This window comes from Haliotis rubra, unplaced genomic scaffold (assembly GCF_003918875.1).
Source record: "Haliotis rubra isolate DU_JTF1 unplaced genomic scaffold, ASM391887v1 Scf300, whole genome shotgun sequence".
Classification (NCBI taxonomy): Eukaryota; Metazoa; Mollusca; class Gastropoda; order Lepetellida; family Haliotidae; genus Haliotis; species Haliotis rubra.
In genome coordinates this window covers 325,294-346,200 of record NW_025766970.1, presented here as the reverse complement: position 1 = coordinate 346,200, position 20,907 = coordinate 325,294, and the positions used below count along the sequence as shown (strand labels likewise).

At 38.1% G+C, this 20,907-nt stretch overlaps 1 protein-coding gene across 1 annotated transcript in view; it reads right to left on the bottom strand.

Annotated features, from left to right (window-relative positions):
• The window catches only part of LOC124282666 (single-minded homolog 1-like), a 57,887-nt gene that overhangs the window by 33,468 nt on the left and 3,512 nt on the right, over positions 1 to 20,907 (bottom strand). Inside the window, 1 exon segment of the mRNA XM_046718691.1 lies at positions 5,131 to 5,318. Coding sequence (XP_046574647.1) covers positions 5,131 to 5,318 — 188 coding nt within the window.

The window sequence follows — 20,907 nt, the reverse complement described above, 5'->3', positions numbered from 1 at the left end:
GCACATTTGGCAAGTCAGTGTTTGAGAGATATGATTGATTACTCAATACATAGAAAGTTGTTGAGTTTTGGTGAGGTTATTAAGAAAACATCTCCCGAATTGCAACAATTTAAAACTGTAAATGAAAATGTATCTGATAATAAAACAAGTTGATCGTTTTTTTAAATAATGCAATTAAAAGTTTTCTTTCAGTTTGAACAGACTTTTCATCAAATACAAGCTTATACCAGTTTGATAATAACATTGTATTTTAAAAATTGCATGCTCCAAAAAATTAAGGATGCCACTTGGACAATTGTTCATGTAAACTAGTAGCTGAATCAAGTGAGAATAACTGTCAAAGGTCAGTGACAGAATGCAATGCCAAACTAGGTGACAGTTAATGTCCAAATTTGTCTTTATATATTTTAGTGTATTTGTTGTCATGTTAAAACAAATACATATCAGATGTTTTCCAGTGACTTTCTTGAATGTTCTATATTCCTTGAACATTAATCAGTATTGATAACATGGTTAATGACTTGAATACTAGATACTTTCAATCTTGATATCGTCAATACTAGCCTGTATTCAGGCTTGAATGACCAGCTCCAGTCACATCTAAGAAGGCAGTGTAGGTTATAGTGCTTCATGCCCAGTGTCTCACACATTTATCAAACTAATGTAAATTTCATTAACATAGCAGCATTGTAAAGGAAACGGACTGCATACTGTTTTACTGCCTGCCCACATTGACATTTGTGTCGTCAATGTACAGAGCTGGTGTAGTGGGGCGCATGTTGATTGCACGTCAATTGCGGGACAAGTGATGTATTACATGTGCATTGTGCTAATCAGATTCAGCTTGGCCTCGCCGCCACTGCACTCATATTTCAGACTTAAGCTTTTCTCAGACAGATCACCTGCTAATTAACGACAGCAACATTGCCATCCAGGGAAACTTATGCACATTTCATTTGACACAGAAATAGTAAAATCAGAGAATCCTCAGTAATTTGAAGGTTTAGTTGTACCTTTGGGGTATTAAGGTAAAGCTATAGTTTATCACTAACTGAAATAGATGCAGCACTTGTTGACTACAGATGAAGAAGATGTACACTCTACTTTTGCTGCTGATGGATATGTATCTTATCCATTGCATCTAAAGATTTCATGATTACACAATGCCATTTAGAAAGTGGACAAATGTAACATATGTTATATTTGGGATTACACTTTCTTAGTGAAGTACAAATTCTAGTACTATTTTGGGTTGAGTTCCATCCGGGATTCGAACCCACACCCTCAGAGTCAGGCACCTATTCGCCAGCACACAAAGTCAGCCCCATAACCCGCTCAGCCACCATGACTTTGTTTGGGTTGAGTGCTCCGAATTCAACCCACACCTCAGAGTCAGGCACCTATTCGCCAGCACACAAAGTCAGCCCCATAACCCGGCTCAGCCACCATGACTTTGTGTGCTGGCTAATAGAATTTGTACTTTCGACTAAGAAAACCCAATCCCAAATATAACATATGTTAAATATTTCATAGATGCAAAATATTACAAATTGTGTCATTATCCATCTAACATGTGCTGCTGGATGACAGAAATAGCAGACGTGAACATGAAAAACGGGGTGCGTACAGTTAACATGTTAGTGTGTGGAAATGGGGGCTGCGCACCCCTGCAACCCTCCCCATCTGCATCTGACTGTGAACAGGATGATCAATACGTTATCATAAGTGAGTAAGTGAGTATAGTTTTACACCTCTTTTGAAATGGGCTTCACTCGTTGTACCCATGTGGGGGTTATCACAAGTGTATATCATAAAAATTCTACGATCATTCTAGTAATTTTCAACAGATTAAAAAGAAACAAGTTTAAAGAATGAAAATATTCACTTCTCCACGTCAAAGTCAGAAGAGCATTCAGTGTTTCTACGATGGCCTGTAAATTGCACTTATTGATCAAACAAACTTTAATCTGTCCACAACATACAAATGTAAGTCAGCGTTGTACGTCAGGACCAGATATTATCCTGTAATACCAGATTAATTTCGAACAAAACAGCTTGAAAAGTGTCATTTTCCAATCCAGCGTGTACATTATAAATGACTCATGGGATGGTTGCAGGTAAATATTAGTTTTATGCGTTATGTACCAGCAACGATTCTCGGCATGGAATTGTACGTGTTAACAATACGAAACCGTCCACTCCCTTTGTGATCAACGCCCAAGCATAGCGTACAACACCCCAGTGCATTGTCGCTTGTGTTAATGGCTCAACAGTGGCTTTCGACATGCGCCATTGCACACAACTACAACCAGGCTGGCTCTCTTTGTATTCAGCACTAAACTACACCCTGATGAATTTCAAACTGACCGAGCCGCAATTATGAAGGAAGAAAATCACATCATGTTAAATTTATGGTTAATAGAAAGGAATGCACAAGCTTATGAACTGTGAGACGAGGGATTTCAGCTGAAACTGGTAACAGACAAGGCTGAGTTCTTTTAACATAATATAATGTCGTAATGGACATAGAACATGACCAGAGATTAAGTTATCACAAATGCTTGACTAGACGTATCCACTTGAATTTACAGAGTACCCTCCTAACAGACAGATTTTTTTTTCCAATTTTCTTGAAATACTTGATATGGGGATTCTTAGCAGGAGGGATATCATTGTCAGATAACTTGATTGAGTTGTTCAGTTCCGGCCATTCTCTGTTATTGGGTACATTCTTTAATGCCAAAAACACTAATTTTGTTTTGGAATAAATAGAAAATTCTTTTAACTGTCATAATTTTCTATTGTAATGTTTTATTTTTGGGGAGATTTTTTTAATATTTCAGCTTCGATAGTAAAACAAAACAATTACCCAAACTGTTTGATTTTTTATAACGATTACAAACATAAAAAGAATTAATTTAATTGAATGGTATTATGAATAACTAATTTAAGAGTCAGACTGGTGCAAAGCAGAAACATTTCATTCCTTCTCACTGGAAGGTAAACCTTATCAACATATACAACACTTTTCTTCCTAATCTCCTCGCTGTTAGAAGAAGTAAACGTGTTGGAAATGTACACCGCACACTCTGTGATTGAAACTAGCGAGTATGCGGTGTTCATTTCACCTGCCACTGACTTGAAATAGACGTGCTATGAACAGGAGTGGAACTCTATCTGTGTATTAATCAAGGCAATGCAGGCTTGTTATGATGTTGAGTGATTAGCAGGGATCAGTTCCATATGAAATATACATGATAAATAGTCCATTCACACAGGACAGATTATAGAAGTGGCAAGGATTTGGACTGAAATTCTTTTGGTAGGATACATATTTTGTATGCTTCAGACCTGCTCCCAAGTGCATTCAACAGTGCCATACTTGACATAACTGGATCAAATACATATCAGGAGGACAAAAACACAATACAGATTAATTACAAAAATATTCTCTTACTTAAAAACTAAAAAACTAAATAAAATAGTAATATTCATACTATAAAATATCATCAATAAATACAATACATAAATTCAAGATATTTATCAGAAAAGTTAGATATACATTATTCCAAAATATAGATTCATTTTCCATGAAATGATATCTTTATTCACTCTATCCTGTTTATTCCAGAAAAGAAATTAAATCTACAATCACTGAATAGCACCATGGAAGCATATTTTCCTACAAATTATTAAATCCTGAATGCTAAAATTACTTAAAATCATTATCCGACATGCTGCATCATCTTTAAACACACAATGAACACCTAATAGATTTCAGGAGCAACACGACAGACTAAATTGGCGGTTTACCATTCTTTACAAAGGTCAGCAAGCTCCTGGGTCACAAGCCTCTAATGCGTAACATAAATACTCGTGACGCGTCTTTGTTTTCCTTTGGAGATTTCCTCTGTAATAGCCATGAATTCATCAGGAAGATAGTTTTCAATATCCTCTGCGTGGGGTGAAAGTGAAAATTATCTTTGAACAGTCTATCATTGGTAAAGATATTGTAGCGCTATTAACCAGTAATTATACATTTGGCTGACAAGTGACATATTTCATTCTTGTAATAGGTTGGATTAGCTGCACCATGACAGCTTCTGGGATGGGATAGGCAGAAACATTTCCATTTTATGACAAAGGATTTGGAGATAGAAATCTTAAAAATGGAATTTGATTGTACATTCTGATATCAAAACCATTAGCAGCAACATGCAAAATGGTTGAATAACATATATATACATGTTTAGGTAAAGATTTGGGTCCCGTTTCACAAAGCTCTCGTAAGCCTAAGATCTCGTAACTTTTCTCATAGCATTTGTACCTCCTATACTGTCACATAGAAAGTATGGATGCTTCGAGAAAGTTACGAGATCTAAGGCTTATGAGAGCTTGGTGAAACGGGGCCCAGATCTGTGAGATATTTTATTCTGTGTTTGGTGATTATTATTTTTATTTTTATCTAGAATGCCAGTTTCATAATCCCAGCTTTTTAGCTTACCAACAAGCTAATTTAGTTTTACTTTGTAAAAATACTAGTTTTTCTTTGGTTGTTTCCATTTTTTATTGATATTTGAAAATAATGAAAATGTCATGGAATGTAAAATCATAATTTAGGAAATTATCATAAATCTATCAGAAATATCATGAATTAAATGCCAAGCTTGATATAGCCTGCTATCGCATAATTCTTAACAAATCAGGTTAGTATCAGTTTGACTACTGAAGCTTCTGTCCTCTTGCTTCCATACTATCTGCATCCAGTTGCTTTGATACAAGAAAGAATGACATTGAGTCACAGTTGGCAGCATAAAACAATTATACCATAAAATAAGAACATTTCTCTGCCATATTTTCTCAAAAGTGAAAACAAAAGTTGGAGGAAGACTTTATATTGTTTTCCCAGAAAAATCCCACTAACAAGCACATCTGGGAATATATTGAACCCTAAACATATTTGCTAAGCATTTTATTTCATGGATGAAAATATACGCTTCATACGATCCAGTAAATTAGCAGAATTTTAAGTGATGTGTCCATGCCTGAGAGACATTTCCCATGTTTTTATTTGGATATCAATCTGGTAAAACTTTCCTCACATTAAGAAATGACAATATTGTAACTTACTTTGAAAGTAGCTTTTGGTTCTGAGGTAGCTAACGGCCAGTCTGAGTATAGAGAGTTTATCCAGCTTAGAAATGACGCTTTGCTCAAAGGGCAGGAGACTAGCAAGATGGTCTAACTCTGCGTTGAGGCGCTCCCGGTGCCGCTTACTGGGGTTACTTTTGGGAGGATCCTTTATAGGGGCCTTGGGGCTGCAACAAGAAACAACATGATGAGGAAGAGAAACCAGTACTGGAGAATCAACAACTTGTGACATGATGTGGTGGAAATATTCATAAAATAAATTACTGAATATTTGTAAAAGTTCAATTTCATAAAGCAAGCCTCGAACCTGTACACTACCATAGTCTAACACAGGCTGGTTCACTACCATAGTCTAACACAGGCTGGTTTACTACCATAGTCTAACACAGGCTGGTTTACTACCATAGTCTAACACAGGCTGGTTTACTACCATAGTCTAACACAGGCTGGTTCACTACCATAGTCCAACACAGGCTGGTTTACTACCATAGTCTAACACAGGCAGGTTTACTACCATAGTCTAACACAGGCTGGTTTACTACCATAGTCTAACACAGGCTGGTTCACTACCATAGTCCAACACAGGCTGGTTTACTACCATAGTCTAACACAGGCTGGCTTACTACCATAGTCTAACACAGGCTGGTTCACTACCATAGTCCAACACAGGCTGGTTCACTACCATAGTCTAACACAGGCTGGTTTACTACCATAGTCTAACACAGGCTGGTTTACTACCATAGTCTAACACAGGCTGGCTTACTACCATAGTCTAACACAGGCTGGTTCACTACCATAGTCCAACACAGGCTGGTTTACTACCATAGTCTAACACAGGCTGGTTTACTACCATAGTCTAACACAGGCTGGTTTACTACCAGAGTCTAACACAGGCTGGTTTACGACCAGTAAACCAGCCTGGTTTACTACCATAGTCTAACACAGGCTGGTTTACTACCATAGTCTAACACAGGCTGGTTTACTACCAGAGTTTAACACAGGCTGGTTTACTACCAGAGTCTAACACAGGCTGGTTTACGACCAGTCTAAACCAGCCAGGTTAACACAGGCTAGTTCACCATAGTCTAACACAGGCTGGTTTACTACCATAGTCTAACACAGGCTGGTTTACTTCCATAGTCTAACGCAGGCTGGCTTACTACCATAGTCTAACACAGGCTGGTTTACTACCATAGTCTAACACAGGCAGGTTTACTACCAGAGTCTAACACAGGCTAGTTCACTACCATAGTCTAACACAGGCTGGTTTACTACCATAGTCTAACACAGGCTGGTTTACTACCATAGTCTAACACAGCCTGGTTTACTACCATAGTCTAACACAGGCAGGTTTACTACCATAGTCTAACACAGGCAGGTTTACGACCAGTAAACCAGCCTGGTTTACTACCATAGTCTAACACAGGCTGGTTTACTACCATAGTCTAACACAGGCTGGTTTACTACCAGAGTCTAACACAGGCTGGTTTACTACCATAGTCTAACACAGGCTGGTTTACAACCATAGTCTAACACAGGCAGGTTCACTACCATAGTCTAACACAGGCTGGTTCACTACCATAGTCTAACACAGGCTGGTTTACTACCATAGTCTAACACAGGCTGGTTTACTACCATAGTCTAACACAGGCTGGTTTACTACCATAGTTTAACACAGGCAGGTTTACTATCATAGTCTAACACAGGCTGGTTCACTACCGTAGTCCAACACAGGCTGGTTTACTACCATAGTCTAACACAGGCTGGTTTACTACCATAGTCTAACACAGGCTGGTTCACTACCATACTAAGATGACTTTGAAGGACTGGCTTCTATGGTTATAACATAGAAATATGAATTTGGATACTTTATTTGTTGACATTTATTTTTCAAAATAGCAAACCTTCTCCCCAAAGTGAGTCCAAATTCTTCCATTGAAAGATAACTATTACATGCATCATATCTTTTAAAACCAGACGTTGACGACTGGCTTTCACTATGAACAATCAATTGCATGTAAACATCTAATAATGTTGCTAACATAAACATATTTCCATTTCAAGAACATTCATAAGACATACAAATCTTGTTTCACTTAAGTTCTCTCATGCAAGACTCCAGTTAGGACTGACACCAGTATCTTGAAGTAACACAGTGAAACACTTGCATACAGACTTGCAGCACAACAGAGTCACAGAAAACCATCTTAACGATATATTTCAAAGATGAAATGTGTCTGTGATGTCAAAATCAATGAGATTGTTTTATGAAAAGTTTACGAGGGGGTTTTATGTTCTCCTTTGATTCAGTCAATCCAAAGTGAGGCTCCTACAGCGTGTGGCGTACAACGGGAACAATATAGGTGTCACACTGTTCCCGTTAAAATCATGTCCAGGGCAGAGTCATTAGAGAGATCAAAGTCTGTGGGCTTTAATGGAATCGCGATTTTGATCATTTGTTTGTCTCAGTTCCGCCATGCATGTTAAAAGTGCCCCGGTCACTGAGAGCATACGCCATTGGGGATAGCGTAACAGTGTACAGCGTTTATGTCTTTGGCATTTGCCGCCACTATTGACGTGGTATTGTTTCAGTGACGTTGCCTCTAGCAGCTAACATGGTTTAATGTTTCATTAGCACGTAGAGAAATCACGAACTCGGAACACACAGAGCAAAATTTGCCTCTGAACATTGCTCATTGCTACAACAGTCCTAATAGTCAAGTTGCAAGGGCAGCTGTCATAGTTCTGTAACTATATTCAACACAGACCTTTTTAATTGGGAATTAGATTGTGAATGGCTTAATTTGTAAGAGATTCATGTATTGTATCTCCAACCACTACCCACTCCTCCGGGAGATGGTACGATTAGGATCTCATTATGAACGTCCGAGCATTGTCATTTTGCATAATGCATCTGTCGCTAAGCTTTGGAGGGTTTCTTTATTTAAGGGCGCAACAATCGTGCACAGATGGGACCCAATAGAGCATTCTGGGAGTTCCGTAACTTCGAGTGCCCATCGCGTCATCCATCAACATTTTGATAAACTCCCAGCATGTGACTTTTACGGCAATTAAGCTAGAGGAGCTCCCAGTGTCTGGGGCAGCGACTCTGTGGCCATGATGTAACGCATCATTTACTCAAGATACGGAGTTAACAAACTACTGGTTAGCTGACAGTGCTTGATTATACGCTGGTTAGGTTTATCTCTTTACAATTACTGCACACAAGCCAGGGCTGGCAGTACAATATGTGACTACAAAACTGGAATTAAATGATTTGAACTCTGGACAAAGGGACAGTTGTCGTTGAGTAACTCTTTGTGGTATCATTTTTATCCATAAAAAACTTCTACCTATAAATTAGGCTTCCTCAGATGAAATCTGATGGGCTTACGATTGAGAAAACTGTCATTTACTCTTTTCATAAAGAGAGGGATTTTTTTATACCATGTGAACTTGGATTTGTCAGTACACTCTCTGGCGCTTGATCTTTTTAAAGATCCTTAAACATTATTATTTTGAATCTGTAAAAAAATCTGTCCTTGGGGCCTTTTCTCTTTTGTTCTAAAAACACTTTCATCCTTTATAAAACAATATTACCAATATATGTAATCAGGTGTTCATGATCACATACAAATCTGAAAAAAACACTTAATCCTACAACGACAGTACTGTATAAAGTAGTGATATCAATACAAATTAATACAATACCTTACCCAGATGGCATACTTTCAGTAAAAAAGCACCTTCAAATGTTCAAATAGCATCTTTTGTAGAGATACAATTATATTTGTATGAAATATTAAATTGTCACATGATACAACACCCTACAACCACAGACTGAACGGATGGAGATTGTTTCAAGTGCTCTCCTTCAGTACTGCTAACAACGGCTCCTCTAAACACACAACCCCCCGAGAGAAAGCAAACAACAATGTTAAGTGTTGTTGGGGAAGACAAGAGATTTAGCCTGGCTGTGCTAACACTAGATGGCACTGAAGTGGGCTTAACGTCAATCTCACTTAAGGGTACAGAGGAGACAACTCTAGCTTCAAAGAAACAGTATCATTTTTTTTGTAAAATATGAATGTAAAACACAAGATAAAATGAAAAATTCTCCACGTATTTCTCAGAATAAGTGGCAACTGTCATACATTCAATAAATTAAAATATAGAGCTCAATGTATTGTGTTACAACCTAAGCTATAAAGCACGATGCAAGTAAGAATAATCATAAAAAGAAAAATGCTATGTATTCAAAAAATGTTGGAAATCTATAAAATCTCTTATGTTTAAAAACATTTCTGAAGTAAGATGTTGTTTGTCACAGTATTGAATGTAGAGAGCGATAAAGCTGAGAGTTAAGAGTTTGAAATAAAAATATTGTTCCAATGTAATGAAATTCCAAACACATTTGGGTTCTGCCCACCACGAGGATGGATTCATGTACAAGACATCATTTAACTGTGTCTCCTAACCATCGCATCTCTCCAACAACTTCCGGCACCAGTCAGCAAGGACTATAATGGTCAGCAAGACTTCAGCACCAAAAGGCAAACTTGTAGGTTAACTATTATTAGTTCTTTTATGACATGGGCTGTTAATGGTAGCAGCAGGACAAGGGTGATCCATAGAAAGCCATCAGCAGGCTGGCCTGCCATCATTTCCTGTAGGGGTCATGCTGGGAGACATGGCCAAATAGTTATTAACAAAAATCATTTTTTTGGGATTACTGTATAATTATATCAAATATAAAGTATTCATTTCAGATTTGGATGGAATGGTGAGAATGCTGCATCCACAGAAATTGGAAGCTTGTGTATGAACATTCTGTCACACGGAACATCTCATGTCATTCTTTAGACAGGTTCTGCTCCATGTCACTTTCAACAACATAGAGCTATTGGGCACAAACTACAACAATTGTTTTCATTTGTTGCCTGACTGCAAATAGATGTTTCTGATAGGATGTGTCGTATGTGGATTGACAAGGGTCTATTTTACACAGTGATCATTTGTTTTAATCATTTGTAGTGTGCATATACCATGAACAACTGTTCAGAAACATCTTCAGCAAACATGATATATTTATTGATGATACATGTTCATATACTGAAGGTATGGTAGAACTTTCTATTCTTTACATATCAATCTCTGACAAACAACACAGAGGAATATCAGTCAAAATATTTGTTTTGAGGAATAATTAGAAACATAATTTTATTTCATTAAATAGATACTTATTTGCATACTTGGTGCTGATTTATAGGAGAAAAGCTTTAAATAAATACACCGAGTGTAAAATAATGGCCATGTCGATATCAGCTGTTAAACTGTCAGTCATGAAATCAGTGACAGGTCACTGTATATTTCATGAATCAGCCAGACTTTGATTGTGGGTGAAACAGACATCCCAACTGATCAATGCAATCAAACAGTTAAATAACAGGCCATGATCAATGTACACAAACCGAAGTGCAATTGACAACTCGATTTAAGTGCAAAACCTGCATTGCTGATATAAGCACTGGCTCAGTGGGTCTATTGACATGAAGAGATGACACATTTACACAGTCAACATGACCAAATATTAAACATTCATCGAGACAACTTATAAAAAAATCATCAAGATACCATCAGCAAACAAAAATTAATAGAATGAGACCACTTTGATAATTAGACAAGCGACGGGCAAGAATCAGTTTGTCAACAAGCTGTGATTGTAGTTCCTCAGATGAAATTGACGACTGAAAGCATTATGAAAGCAGTCAAGCGATTTCTGACAGACCGAAGATGAGATCTTATATTTACTTTTTCGGCAATCATTATGACACTATCTTAGTGATAAAAATACAAAATGAGTTTCAGATTAACATCAAATTCTAGTAGAGATACACCTAAAATATCATCCTGATATCAAACTCCCAAGGGATACAGAACATGTCAATTATTTGTGTGATGTCGTCATTTGCTTTCACATAACACAGTTCTTCCATAAGCATCTTCCTTTTGCTGATGTCATTATCACCAGAGAATAATCATACCTTCTGGGTTTTTTCAAGTACTAGTAAACTGACTCAGTCCTTAATTGTATTTACCATCTGAACAATCCTTGGAGTTTATGTGTAAGTTTTCTTAAAAATAATCATATACAGAGCAGCAACACAGAGCATACGTCTCAAAACTTCTGAAGCTCTTTTACTCTTTATATCTGTTTTAGTTTGTCAGTAGTTTGTATAATTTAATTTTAATGCATGAATGCCCTAAAAATTACTTTTTGTTCCCTTCCACACACAAAAAAATCAATGACAGCTTAAGCATGAGTGATGCTGAATACATGCTATTTACTGGAGCATTGTGTGGAAGCTATTTCCTTGTTCCTGTAATGCTCATCAGAAAAATCATATTGAACTGCCACAAGATAGAGTGAAGTTCCATTTGTATCATAAAACTTGAAACTTTAATTAACATGAATATTTTAAAGCAGAAATGATATTCAGATTGAAAGTGCTAATTCATTAGCCTTAAACCATGTTTAGTGGGCAATATTTACACAAACCAGGCTGACTTCTTCACAGGTGATTGATAAAGGGCTGGCTATCATTAGTAAATGAATTATTTACTACAGAAAAAAACTGTCATTCACTGCTGAAGTGCAAGTGTAATCTCTGAAACTAACACAGAGAGGACACATGTAGAGACAATCAAATTATGAATATTTAATCAGCTGGTAATTAAGAAGAACATCAAACTCAATCGTAAATCAATTATATTTATGTTATGACACATCTGTGATGTCTGTCGATGAAATGAACATGTAGAAAGTCTGTCAATATTTCATGACAGTTGTGTCGCCATATATGAATACAGTGATGTTGGTGATGGTGCTGATGTATTGCTGACGATGGAGGAAAAGATGATAGAATGGATGAATCTTGTTTTGTCTGCAGCATGTTCTATGGCACATTAATAAAGGTGGATGTGTGTGATTGAAGTGACATGAATTCAGAATAACCATGTAGATATGGATCATTTTGAAATAGGTCGGTATGGTGCTTGAGAATCTTGATGACAGCTGAATGGCAAGGGAGCCTCATGTTATGGTAATTAAGAATATCCTTTGTTAAGAATAAAGTGTCATTTTTGGATGAGGGTGTATCTTGGTGGAGGGGTGAGGTATGAGGGCACATGTTATGGGGTCTTCAAAAAGGTGTTGTTATTCAAATGTATGTTGAATATAGTGACAGAAATATAGGTAAATAAGTGTGAAGATGTTAACCAACAAGTGAAGTAAAAGTGTACATGTCAAACCACGACACCAATACTGCTCTTCCCAATCCCTGCAGTTGACATTCCTGTAAACCACGGCAACAACATAAGTATACGCTGGTTAATACGGAGATAATACAGAGTTAACAACAGACAAGACAGTAATATGGGGGTACACAGTCCACTCAGAGGACAAGTGTCAAAGGGCGAGACCAAAATGAGGTCCAGGGATTTGTTAGCAGTGAAATGTGGACAGGATACATCTGCCCTGTACGGCACAGGTGGGGCTCTCCACAAACACACCCTGCTTCTAGATTGGGGGAATTTGGGGTCTGATTTGGGGGGATATGTGTCAAGGGGATTTACTGGATGAGGTATATGGCTTCCTGTGTAAGTATAGATATCTCCTTGATGCTACAAGACATCAGAATGTTCATGGTCAAAATGGCAGAATTTCTGTCAGTTTTGCAGCACTCTGTTTGTAAATACAGTTTGGCAGCAACAAAAATTGGAATTTTTTAATAGTCATATGTTTAACTTCACATTTGTCCTTACTTCAAATGAAAAACTTCATTAAAAAAATGAGAAACGTTCTGTGGGAAAAACAAAGTATGTCCTATTACTCTTAATAAATGTCAATCCCTGTATTATGAAATATTGCACAATTATATTTTCTTCAAGATTAGCATTAAAATGGCAAAAATATTCTTTCTCATCGATAATATTATTTTTCTTGAAACTGTTTGTTTGTTCATGTACAGTAATTTACAATATATCTCAATGGTACCTTTTTCAGCTGCTTATGCTTTTATTTCCATTCCCCATATGTTCTCTTTTTGATAAATGACAGATTATGACAATAAAATACAAAAAATATACCCCCGTACAATCAAAGATATATTTTCCCTAGGCCGATTCCGACAACACAAAAGCTCTCTTGACACAGACCTTATGGCATCTGAAAAATGAGGCTCCAACATTGCCAATGATATTTTCCTCAAATCTTCCCATTATTCCATTATAAAATATCCCAATCTGCCATTTAAAGTCTGAGTCTCTAGAGACAGGTGATGGTCCACTATCCTACAATTTTCTCTGGTTGTAAGCCGTACGGGCGGGGGGCGGGAGACCAAGGCCCCATATAATTTCCACATGAACTGCTAGCATTGATGGCCTAGGGCGTGAAAAAAGCTCATACGCCCCAACAATGGCTAACGCAAAGGTTGGTCGGCTCTCTCAAAAACTGCCATTGAGAGTGACTTCCGCCTCAGTGTAAACAATCTTGTCTTCATCATCAATTTAATTATCATATTTTTAAAAGAAAAAGCTGGAAAATTGCTCAAATTTAGCCTAGAGGTTGTTTGATTTGGTCATTACTTTGGCTGGGGTGCGCTAAAATTAACTTACACCAATATCAGTCATAAAATTAGTTCTTATATCATGAAAATATGAGCTATTGGAACTGGCAAATGTATTTGTGCTTTCCAACATCAGCCGTATTTCATCAGATAGTCACAATTTCACTTAGACAATTCCAAGACAAAAGAACTATCAATGTGCAGTGTAACAGGAGATTGCTAAATTTATTCTTATTTAATATGTAATATCAGTACTTACATAAAACTAGTATAAAGTTGTGTTCTTTTGAATGTATATCATACCGGTGAATCCATTTTCACCTAGTATTTTATAATTTCAACTGAACTGTACCTGAACCCCGTTGGTTTAGTGTTTGACATCTGGGAGTGATAATGTAGTAAGGGCTAGTCAATTATGGGCTGCTCTTGTACAGGGGATATAGATGTCACTTGGAGAGATGCAGGGTAGGGGGTATATGTACAGAAGGTCTTTACACTGCATCAGCTGATGTCTCCTGGATTACATGCACACACATGCATCATGCATACACAAGACACATACTCTATGCCTCCATATGGAAGCATTATTTGTATGTACTTGATGTGTATCATGCATACACAAGACACACACTCTATACCTCCATATGGAAGCATTATTTGTATGTACTTGATGTGTACCATGCATACACAAGACACACACTCTATACCTCCATATGGAAGCATTATTTGTATGTACTTAATGTGTACCATGCATACACAAGACACACACTCTATACCTCCATATGGAAGCATTATTTGTATGTACTTGATGTGTTTCATGCATACACAAGACACATACTCTATACCTCCATATGGAAGCATTATTTGTATGTACTTAATGTGTATCAAGCATACATGAGACACATACTCTATGCCTCCATATGGAAGCATTATTTGTATGTACTTAATGTGTATCAAGCATACATGAGACACATACTCTATGCCTCCATATGGAAGCATTATTTGTATGTACTTGGTGTGTATCATGCATACACAAGACACATACTCTATGCCTCCATATGGAAGCATTATTTGTATGTACTTGATGTGTATCATGCATACACAAGAAACATACTCTTTGCCTCCATATGGAAGCTTTATTTGAATGCACTGGATTTGCATCATGCATACACAACCCACATATAGTACACATTCATATGGACGCATTATTTGGAAGTACTTGATGTGCATCATGCATACACAAGACACACACTTTATAACTCCACATGGAAGCAATATTTGAATGTACTGGATGCACATCATGCATACACAAGACACACACTTTATACCTCCATATGGATGCATTATTAAAATATACTCGATGTGCATAATGCATACACAAGACACATATGGTACAACTCCTTTGGCTATATGGGTATGTATTGTGCATATATCAGGCACATACTCTTTACTTCCAATATGGATGCATTATTCAACTATACTGGATGTGCATCATGCATACATAAGACTCATACATAGTACACCTCCATATAGATGAATTTTTTAGATATACTGAATGTACTGAGCATAATAAATAAACTGATTCAAGATTCAAACTCCATTTGATAATTGTACAACATTATTTTCAAACTTGAAAACATTCAGGTATATATTCATATGAACACAAATCTCTGTGAATCAAAATCCTAAACATGCATCATTACTATGCACATGCACCTCAATGTTAACTTACGAAATGAAATGCATTTGAGTAAGGTTCTACGTAGGCTGCACATAACATCATCTGCATTAAAACTGCACACCTAGCACGTCTCCTTGGAAAACGATTTCAGTTTAAAGCAAAACCAAAAACAATATGGTTGTCATACCATGCTCTAGTGTCCCATTTAAATCCAGCTGGCCTGAAAGCTGCACCTATAGCCTTGGGTCTGTAAATTAATCTCATATTGTGATTAAGCCAAATCTATCTTCTATCACATCATTTTTTCATCCCAAACAATTGATGAACCCATGTCCACTGCACTGTGAAAATCAGGGGTCATCAGAGGTCACTTTTAGATTTTAATGAAATAAACATTTCTGGTCATTTACTGGCATTAATAGCCTTCTGAAGCTGGCAGTAGCTGCATGTTGAAACTGACATGATCATACTGTCAGGGCTGTTGTACAGAGACGCCCTATCAACTGAAATCTATGGAAATAGACGTTGGTTAAGCCATGATTGATTGCACGCCTGTTGTTGATTACTGGGAGGATTATTTAGAGCAATTCTTCTGAGTGGTTCTATGGTAACAGAGAGGAACACAAATTTGCCACATATGCCATATTTCTTCAGGCAATATTTACCTTGATAATACACTTGGACAACGGACAATATTCCGGTACATTTTCTGCTCATTTAGAATTGAGGAACATATGTAAAATAGATAATCATCTATATAGTTGTTATCTATTTAGTAGCACAAGTAAAAAATATCTTTGCCTAATAATTAAGGTAACATTACCTGTAAGCTCAGGTTTGAAATATATTATAACTATAAAAATCAAGTGATTTTCTTTGATGTTACTATCATTAATATAGGGCAAGTCAGGAATGAAAATTGGTAAGGCCTAAGAATGAAAACAAAACATTGTTTCCTTGTCAGAAACTAGTCAGAGACAATTGAGTGGCTGCAGAACATGAGGGTGCAGGGGCAGCAAGCAGTGGTGGGATTTGTTTAGACCTGAAGCTACAGGCTGGAAGAATGAAACCAACTGAGCAAGGCCTCTTTTATTGCTTGATTTCCGAACAATTCTTTTGCCTTACATGCACTTTACAAAATGAACTGAAAAGTCACTGAATGTCTGTAATATTGCGAAAAGAATTGATTTCACGGTCTACATAGCAATACCACAGTTGAGTAGTCCCAACGCTAATGACGTCTCGAGGACGTATTTGTTTTGACCTTGTGCTACAGATCTGTGCACCTAGGTAAGCTCATTGTGGTTTGCCCAGGCATGGTAAATTCCTTTCTCTTAGACCAACAGACCAGCAGTTGAACATAAACACCTGAAATTGACGATTCTCCATTACATTTGACACACATTGACATATAAGCCTCAGAGGATATCACACAATCATCCCAGTAGCACAGAACCGTTTGCAGAACCTTGTAAGTGTTCATCTGGTGCTGTGTGAGAACAGCTTGGGTGAATGTTGGGGTAGACTCTGACATGACCAACATCAACTTTCTGCTGGCTTGACAATAGCTGGCGATTTCCACCATGAACCTACTGACATAACACTAGCAGCCTACTGTCATGACACTAACAATATACTTCAACCTGCTAACATGGCCCTATCAACCTACTGACATAACACTAGCAACATACTAACATATGGCCCTATCAACCTTCTGACATACCACTATCAACCTGCTAACATGGCCCTATCAACCTTCTGACATACCACTATCAACCTTCTGACATGGCATTAGCAACCTACTGACATGGCACTAACATCACCGATGACAAAGAGCTGGCCTCTTACATCACCTGACCTGACCAAACCAACTGTTTACTGATATAACACTAAGAGCCTACTGACATGAAAGTAGGTGCCTACTGATATAACACTAATAGCCTACTGTCATGACAATAACTAACTACTGATATAACACTAAGAGCCTACTGACATGGCAATAGCTGCCTGCTGATATAACACTAAGAGCCTACTGACATGACAATAGCTGCCTACTGATATATAACACTAACAGTCTACTGTCATGACAGTAGCTGCCTACTGATATAGCACTAACAGCCTACTGGCATGACACTAGCTGCCTACTGATATAACACTAACAGCCTACTATCATAGAATAAGTACCTACTGATATAACACTAATAGTCTACTGACATGGCAATAGCCGCCTACTGATATAGCACTAACAGCCTACTGACATGACAATAGCTGCCTACTGACATTACACTAACAGCCTACTGACATGACAAAAGCTGCCTACTGATATAGCACTAACAGCCTACTGACATGACAAAAGCTGCCTACTGATATAGCACTAACAGCCTACTGGCATGACAATAGCTGCCTACTGATATTACACTAACAGCCTAGCTACTGACATGACAATACCTGCCTGCTGACACTAGCAGCTAGCACCTTATGACACTAACAGCCTACTGACATGACAATACCTGCCTGCTGACACTAGCAGCTAGCACCTTATGACACTAACAGACTACTGACATGACAATACCTGCCTGCTGACACTAGCAGCTAGCACCTTATGACACTAACAGCCTACTGGTGTGCCCTGGTGTACAGTGAGAAAGTCAAGCTTGGCTGATAGTCAACACTTTCCACCTGCACACAGTCGGACATGGCATCAACCGACACAGACCAATCACATTAATGAATTTTCCAAGACATTAACAAAGGAAATCTATGGCAACAATCTAATCAGGAAAATTCTGGGTCAAGTTGATCCTTTTGTTATGAAATATAATACATCTGTGACACCCTGGAAAGTGAGAAAAGTGATTGCTGAGGTTGACATGTGTGGTGTTATTGGTGGGGGCATCTAGGGCCAGCTCCAGCAGCAGGGGCTGGTCAGTCTCGGTCTACCAGAACCTGCTTCAACACATACACCCCTCATCCAGGTGTCTGTGCCAGGTGTCTGTGCCAGGTGTCCAGCAGCAGGGGCTGGTCAGTCTCGGTCTACCAGAACCTGCTTCAACACATACACCCCTCATCCAGGTGTCTGGGTCAGGTGTCTGTGCCAGGTGTCCAGCAGCAGGGGCTGGTCAGTCTCGGTCTACCAGAACCTGCTTCAACACATACACCCCTCATCCAGGTGTCTGGGTCAGGTGTCTGTGCCAAGTGTCCAGCAGCAGGGGCTGGTCAGTCTCGGTCTACCAGAACCTGCTTCAACACATACACCCCTCATCCATGAGTCTGTGCCTGGTGTCTGTGCCATGTGTCTGTGCCAGGTGTGTAGCAGCAGGGACTGGTCAGTCTCGGTATACCAGAACCTGCTTCAACACATACACCCCTCATCCATGTGTCTGCGCCAGGTGCCTGTGCCAGGTGTCCAGCAGTAACCTTACATACAGTCCAGCCTGCTAGGGTAATAGGGCAGTAGAAGGGACATATGAGCACCAGCATGAACACCTCTTGACATCAACACCAGCATGAACACCTCATGACATCAACACTATCATGAACACCTCACGACATCAACACTATCATGAACACATCTTGACATCAACACCAGCATGAACACCTCTTGACATCAACACCAGCACGAACACCTCATGACATCAACACCAACATGAACACCTCATGACATCAACACCAACATGAACACCTCATGACATCAGGATATCATGAAAACTCATGATATCAGCATCATCATGAACATCTGATATCAGCACCATCATGGACACCTCATGACATCAGCATATGAAAACTTATGATATCAGCATTGTCATGGATACATGATATCAACACCAGCATGAACACCTCTTGACATCAACACCAACATGGACACCTCATGACATCAGCAATGTCATGAAAACTCATGACACCAGCATCATCAAGGACCTATGATAGCAGCACAGCTAGTCTGCAGGTGACAGCACCATTTGATCCCGCTATGGGAGTTGAGGAGTGTTTCCTCTGCCAAGCCTGTGGCAAAGATCATGAGCTCAACACCTGTTTTATCCTGTATCTATCTGCACTACTGAAACTGACAAGCGTCACCTGCTTAAATAATCTTACTACTAATGTCATACAGTTTAGCAAGCAGTGAACTGACAACCCATGTATTGCTTTGATATCATATCTCATATAGTTGTTAGATAATATTCATTACCATCATACTCATCATCATCATCACACACATCATCGCAGCTTGGTCTCTGCCAGCTGTATACAAAATTTACAATAAGAATCTCTATATGTATCCTGAACTAGGTTTCAACAGAAAAAAAGTGCAGATCACAAAACAGAGCATTTTTTTAAGAGAGCACATGTGTAACAATCCTTGCATTATGTTCCACCATTCCATGAATCAACATGGGATGAATGTTATGTCAACAAAGTGTGACCTCAGTCGGTAAGTGCAACTGACGACAACCTGATTCCAAGACTGACATCTGCAACATACAACATACTGCAGCAGGAGCCAGCATGAGGCCGAGAAACGATTAGCTGTATAAGATGATTACTTTGTCCTGGCAATCACTGGATGCAACAGACAGAACTGAATGAACCACAAATCAACAGCAAAATCAACCTTTGTTCCTGGACAGACAAAGCCTGGTCCCCAACCCCACAATGGTGTAAGCGTCTTACTTGATTGAGTGACACAGACAAGCATTGATACCCCTTGTCATTTGCATAAATCACAGCCATGAGCTTTAAACCACGTGGAAACTGAATAAGCCATATCACTTTCAATGATCCAATCGTACATCAGTTAATTTTATACTTTCTAATCATTCCAAGGATTAATGTCTCAAAATGATAGAAATCTGGAGCTAATTCTGATAAAATATTCTTAAAGTTGAGCTGTAGAATTAATCTTCAGTATCACTAAATTCATCACTGAGCCTTTTTCAATAAGGTATTAAAAGGTGTGTGAATGACAATTAGTCAACAGTTGGTATGATAGATGGCTTTATAGAAATAATGGACAAGGTTTAGAAAGTAGGGTCCACAAATGTATATGAACAACCTATTGATAACTCTTTTGGGGATTTTTATGAAATACATATTCAAATATTTATACATTTCAGAACATTTTACGGAAGTACTCAGCAATAGAAATTGTAAGTAGGTGTTCTAATCAATTCTACATATGGATATTGACAAGCTACATATAGACATTGCAGACATTTATTTATATATTGAAAATAGCTCAGGTGTGTTTTATTGAAATGAAGTTTCATGTTACTATTTCATAATGTCTTAAAAATGAACTGAAAACAGTATTTATTACCGGTACAAGAAATAGGACAAGACAGAGCAAATTACTGAAGCAAAGGTATATTTCATCTCCTGGTAATAAATATGTTTCAAATCAAATACAAAATGGTAAAACACAACTGGGGTAGACACTCACACAATATA